General features: G+C 35.8%; 1 protein-coding gene across 3 annotated transcripts; it reads right to left on the bottom strand.

Moving 5' to 3' along the window:
• Window positions 1-536: 536 nt before the first annotated feature.
• Window positions 537-5,912, bottom strand: LOC100810763 (probable methyltransferase PMT14). 3 transcript variants are annotated; one of them, XM_003524391.4, is made up of 7 exons: window positions 5,667-5,912; window positions 4,240-4,911; window positions 3,323-3,533; window positions 2,849-3,131; window positions 1,861-2,247; window positions 1,321-1,398; window positions 537-1,143 (listed from the first exon to the last, which is right to left on the bottom strand). In XM_003524391.4, exons 2-7 carry the CDS (start codon window positions 4,882-4,884, stop codon window positions 906-908), a joined length of 1,842 nt encoding a protein of 613 aa, XP_003524439.1. In that variant the 5' UTR covers window positions 4,885-4,911; window positions 5,667-5,912; the 3' UTR covers window positions 537-905. The 3 variants fall into 3 exon arrangements, with proteins under 3 accessions (XP_003524439.1, XP_006579671.1, XP_040871722.1); XM_006579608.4 differs by having other exon boundaries at window positions 5,612-5,849; XM_041015788.1 differs by lacking the exon at window positions 5,667-5,912 and adding an exon at window positions 5,217-5,560.
• Between the last annotated feature and the right edge of the window lie 588 nt (window positions 5,913-6,500).

Genomic DNA, 6,500 nt, shown 5'->3' with positions numbered 1-6,500 from the left:
GTGCACCAACAATGTTGCTGGGTGCACCTAGCATGTCCCCAAACCATATACCAAAACTATACCCCAAAAAATATAAACAAGCCCAACAAATGATCTGATAATTCAATTATCCAGGATCATCTAATAATTTCTTGATGATGAGTATCACACTATGATATTTCAATTATCCGCAAGAAACACACCTGTGTGATAGGAGTACTAAATTACTTCAACACCAGGTTGTTAGTGTAGATGTTAGTTATGTGACTTATGTCTGTGGCCTAGTTTATTTTGTTCCTAGTTGATGCTTTCGTAGTGGAATCAATGTTTACATATACAGTATCTGCTTGTACGTGTTAGTTGGTTGTTTAATTTGACTCCCTTGACACGCCCCCACCCCCAAATGAAAAAAATAGCTAAATAATTCAAAGCATATCCGGAATAATCGATGACTTTTGGAATTTGTGTTTAGGTGAATATGTTAGTATCCTTTCTTGTCATGAACACATCAAAATAAACCCCAATGTAGCAGTTTCAAATGAACACAAACAAATATATACTGAATAATGATGAGAATAAATAAAATTGCAATATTTCAATATTCTAACATCAAATATTCATATCTGGGCATCAACACAACAACTTGGGCTTAAATTATTCAGACAGCTAAACTTGCTGGTCCATATCCTCCAAAATTAATTTAAGACTACTTAGAACCTATTTTATCTACAGTTCTACACTTGGTGTAAGGCAGACGTAGAATAAACTCGAATAACCATACCAATCTTTGCTTTTGCTTTGCTCTACAATCTTTTTTCTCTTCTCATTATTCATATTTTTCCCCATTCCTTCTTTGGGTTGGATTTAGAAACCTTGGATGTTACTGCAGGCTGAAGTACAAGATTCACACCCGAACAATAGTGGTTTTATTCCTCATTGGATGTTTTGTTTTTGCTGGTGCCAACCCAATACACTTTGAGAGCAACCAATATCTTCTCAGGCACAAGAGGGCCATCCTCATGATCCACCAGTTTGGCATCCCATCTCATGCCCCCAACAATTTTCTTAACCTGGTTAAGAACATCAACTTCATCCCGGATGATGATTGCTCCTTCAGGCCTTAGGATGCGATCCATCTCTAGAAGGATGTCTTCTAGGTTGCACCTGTCGATCAAATCAGCAAGATTTTCATCAAAGGTCCATTTGTATGATAAAAGTTGATGGAAGATGATGAAAAGCCTCTATGACAGTTGATAACATTCAACTTTTATGTCTTGACACTAGAGTGAGTAGAATCCACAAAATGACTAGTGGCATATGGAAGAAGAGGAAGAAACTTACTTGTCCTGGTATATGCTGAATAAACCATTAGCATGAATAAGATCATATGTCCTTGGGTATGTGGAAAAGCCTTCACACCTGAAGAAAGAAAAATAATGTCATTGCAATTTCATAGTACATAATTTCCTTCCACCAATAGGCATAAAGGGAATAATTGCCTGTTGAATTATTTTTATTGGTGGAGGAAATAATGAGCAGTATTGAATCGCTCATCCATGATGGCTTGCTTAATTTAAGTCCTCCATCAGAAATAGTGAAATACAACAATTATTGAATGGCGAGTAACCAGAAGCAGCAACAGCAAACAATTCCAATATATCTTTGAGTAGGTTCCGAATTAGGGAGGAAAAAAGGCTGTCTAAACAAATACAAAGATGCCCATTTTGTATTACAGTTATCATAAATGAAAGATCAAACAACAATTAACATGCATCTCAACTTAATGAATCATTCTTTTGAGTATATGAAGCTCATTTGCAAGGAAAATTTTCATGAAATTAGAAGACTCCTACAAAGTTCAACAGAGTTTTAGAAACTTACCAGTCATGATAAATGCCGATCAGACCTCTCTCATAGACAACACCCAAAGTGTTCTCAGCAATTGACGGCACAACATTCATCACCCAAGACTTTTGTGATTCAAGTGCAGCTGCAAATCCTCCAAGGCCTGCATTCATGTCCATCACATTCCGATATCTAGTAGTGCCAATCAATTTATTCATTCTTTTGTAAGCGTTAACATGCTTTTTCCATAATTTGTTGTCCTCTTGATAAGATTCAGCTGTAACCCCTGGAATAGCTCCCTGGGCTATTCGAGGAGGGACTGCAAAAAGTCTAGCAGGAAACTTCTGTAACTCTCCTCCGGCAACTTCATTTTTGCTGGTTACCTCAGGTAAAGGGGTTTTACAGACCTCCATTTTTTGGTACCTATAGAAAGGATCATTAAAACAAGAAAAAAATTCAACACAAACAAGAACATAATACAGATATAGGGAAAATTGAAAGCATAGAGAATGAATCCTACATAATAATGATATCATACATTAGTATTGATATTTGAATGACAAAACCAATCCCTTATCAAGATTCAAGCATATACCACAGCACATAATACCCACACTCTTCGCAGATAAAGTAGAAAATTAATTTTCTCCCTTTTCCTTCCAAGTTTCATAAGTTATTTACGAAAACAAAATGAATATTTTAGACATTACTCAACTGTTTATTGATGTCTCCTGTTGTGAGAATATCCAATGTACTAAAGTTAACTAAAGAAGTTGAATTGTCATATTATCATTTTCCTTGTATTATTATTTTATGCCCCACCATGTAGGTCATGCTCTCGACTAAGTCTAGCTCACCTGCAAAATTGCTAAATTTTTTAGCATGGCATGAAGTTATCCACGAGCACATAATTGTCCAAAAAATGTGAATAACAAATAAAATCAACCAGAGGAACAAGATATGAAATCTTCAATTTTGTGTAACTATTCATTATTAAAATCTCTTCAACTATGATAGGACTTACCACACATCATCAGCATTATCTAAACCACAAACATTGGGAGACTTTCTTTTGCAGGATTTAGCATTTATTTTCTTTCTCCAAATAGCAATATCACCCTTTTCATACTTCTTTTCCCAACAAAGACTTTCAGCTAACTCCTCAAGTTTTGTTTGTTCTGCCTTCAGATCTTCCTTGGATCGCTTCCATGTTTGGTAGTATGTTTTCCAATTAATTGGGGGGCCAGACAAAATCCAGTATCCACCAGGCCTTAAGACTCGGTCAACTTCCATTAGATACATGCCCTCTGCATTCAATAATGGGGTGGACATTCATTAAATTTGACAAGCAATTGCATTGACACAGTGGACAAAAGGATGCCAAATTTACAAACATATGCATTATTTTGTTTGGAAGTTCAGATGTATCATCAGAAGAAAAAGGATAATAACAAAGTATTCTTGGTCAATCATATTGACTGTCCAATTTAGCACTAACCATTTGAGGTCCATGGTATTAGACATCGAGAACACTGGGCCATATCGAAGGCTCTTGATGGGTATGGAAGGTGGATGGTGCCAAGGACACCAATAACAGCAGGCACCCCTCGTTCTAGAGCAAACTGAACTTGTGCTTCATGGTTGTCCTTTGGAGCGAAGGACATAGCCAGCACATTTCTCTTTAGCAAGTAGGCTCCCCAGCTTGCAACCTGTATAATTTTTCATTTTTAGATTGATAAAGCAATCACAAACAATTAATAGATACCTATTGAAACAAGTAACCTGTGCCAACAAGCATAACAAAAAACAAAATGGCAATTGATTCTTAGTATACTCAAATTATATACATGAAAATTGAGAAATTTGGAATGCAATAAACAAAAGAACATTATATAAGTAGATGATCAACATGAGATTCCCATGCAGTAGCCATCACAAGTAATTCTTAAATTTCTTTCTGCTCAATTGTATCTCAGGGAAGCTATAAATATTGCAGAGGAAAAGACTTCAAAAGAACATTGACACAAGAATTGTGAATTGAAAATGCACACTTTTAACAGGAAAAAATAAAGTGACCCTTTAGCTAAGCATAGTGAATCCAATCTGAAATCCCTGAATTGAAAATACACACTTTTAACAGGAAAAAATAAAGAGATCCTTTAGCTAAGCATTGTGAATCCAATCTGAAATTCCTTAGTGGTATAAGATGCAGGGAAAATAAAAGAAACTGAGTTATAAAACTTGATTAGGCATCCAAGATAAGTAAGAATGTAAGCATCCATCAATTGAATTATACAGCTTTCTTATCTTAATCCATATTAGACTATTAGAGGAGGCTTTTCCATTTATTACATATCCTTAAACTAAAGAAAACAAGCATACTATCAGAAGAATAACTTAATCGTTAAGACTTACCCCACAACCAGTGTCCAGTGCTGTTCTGACAGAACCATCAGCAATTGGAATAACTGACGCAAGTTCATCAATATATGCATCTGCTCCGTGAGGGAACATGGTCCCTCCACCTGGAAATTTAAACACATTTCCCTGGAATTGCACCCAGTTTTGAACAGCCTTCTCCACTGTCAGGCTCTTGTAAGGAACATTAGCATAGTAGGCATAATCACGGCTTTTAGGCCACGGAAAAGGAGTTGTGTACCCTTCGGGGGCTGGAATGAGGCAGCGCAATTTCTCCTTTTCAGCGGGACAATGCCTTTCTCTATAGATCATATTCTCTCTGGGAAATGTCATTGCTCGGTCTTGCTCTTGGCAAGGTGTATAATCAGTATATTTCACATCACACGGCTTGAACTCTTTAGCTTTTGGCTCAGCAGGTTCGACAATTTCTACATCATTGTGATGAGATTCAAAACTCAAATTGGGTAAAACAGTGCAGTCAGTCATCAGGTTATTAACTTTCAATGCAAGGTTATCTCCCTTCCCAGATCCACTTCTTTGCCATGCTCCCAAAAGATAAAAGAAACAGCAAAGACCAAGCACAGCAAATATTGACAGCGGCCTTCGTGCTCTATGGCCCGAAGCATTAGTTTTAGAACCCATTTTTTGGATGCCAGTACCCTCTCAAACCTATAGCAGTGTACACTGAAATTAATGAGCCTCAAAACCAAGCAAACCATCAAAATAGATCTAATAATTATCTAAGCACAAAGAATTTATATGTTAACAAAAAAGGTACTAGAACTGATTTAGAATCTATAAGGTAGTTTGGGGGCACAATTTCTAGCAGAAGAAGACCTTATAATAAACGAGCTTAACTCTCTTTCAACTATAGTTTCATCCGAACTTTGTTTTATTTTCTTCTAGCACACATGCAAGCGGATCTAACACTAACATGTGATTGATAATGATTTTACACGAAGAAAAAGACTAACTTTAAAAACAGAGTTTTTGGTGTCACTATTGTCTGATCTTCATAGAATCTAATACCCACTTTCAAACAATCTCATTTGTATAATTGTATTGCATGTCACATCACTCCCCCAATCTCAACTGTTAAGCTGGATCGGCTGAAGATCTAAAATTACATCCACCAAAATCAAAGCTCATAAAAATTGAAACTTTTCAGTGCAAATGTGAACAAATCAAGCTGAAAGGTTGCAAACTAAATCCAACTACTTTAGCAATGATAATAACAGTAACACAACCAAATAAATTCTATATGTAGGAAAATTCAAAAAAAGAAAGCAACATCAGCATGAAAATATCACTTGAGAAATGACCCAGAAAGAAAAATTTGCTAAAAAATTCATTTGTTCTCCTCTTCAACCTTGTAGATCCAAATCACACAAAAAAGAGACAGCACTAGCAGCAAGATGAGTTACCTCGGGGAGAGTGTGTGTGTGTGTGTGAGAGAGAGAGAGAGAGAGAGAGTTAGCACTACACTACTATTTGTATGTGTTTTTCAGTGGAACAAAGTTGGAAAGTGACTAGTAGTAACGGGAAGGGGAACAGAAGATGACTTTGGACAGTTGGACTACATTTTTAGCTATTGATCCTTTATTAGAGTTTATTGCCGACAGGGGTAAGCGTAAGGTAAACCCATTCATTACTTGGTTTATAACTTCCTCCACTCGTTAGGAGAGTCATGACACACGGCATCAAATACATCCACATTCACTAGTTAACAGGCATCTATCTGGCTTGCAATGATGCCCATAGAATTCCAATGCTGATGAAACTTTACCTAACCAATTCACTAATTCACCATATCTTATCAATTTACCCTTTTTGCATAGGGATTTTAATTTAGTATGTAAGTTTTGTTTTTTAACGAGAAGAAGTATGTTTGGTATCAAAATGTAATGTTATGCTATTCAGGATTCATATACTATTTTTTTTATTCAACAAATTACACTCATTCTTTCTTAATTTAGAATTTATTACACGTGTATCTCCTCCTTATTTTATTCTTATGCAAAATTACCCTAACTTTTGTGATGTTATTCTGTTAACGAAACACATCAATGTGATAAACATTCAATTTTTTTTATTAAAATTTCTGGACGCTTATGCCCCCGTCTTCCTCTCAACACCTATTACAAGAACACCAAAGTTCAAAATATATCTCAAATTCAAATTCAACAACACCAAATCAATTTCAATATATTGTGGTTGAACTGATTTACACAGGTGAAGTATTCTAATTAATCATTTTT

Source organism: Glycine max, chromosome 5, assembly GCF_000004515.6.
Source record: "Glycine max cultivar Williams 82 chromosome 5, Glycine_max_v4.0, whole genome shotgun sequence".
Classification (NCBI taxonomy): domain Eukaryota; kingdom Viridiplantae; phylum Streptophyta; class Magnoliopsida; order Fabales; family Fabaceae; genus Glycine; species Glycine max.
The sequence above is the reverse complement of the archived record's forward strand: the minus strand, read 5'-3'. Positions and strand labels throughout refer to the sequence as shown.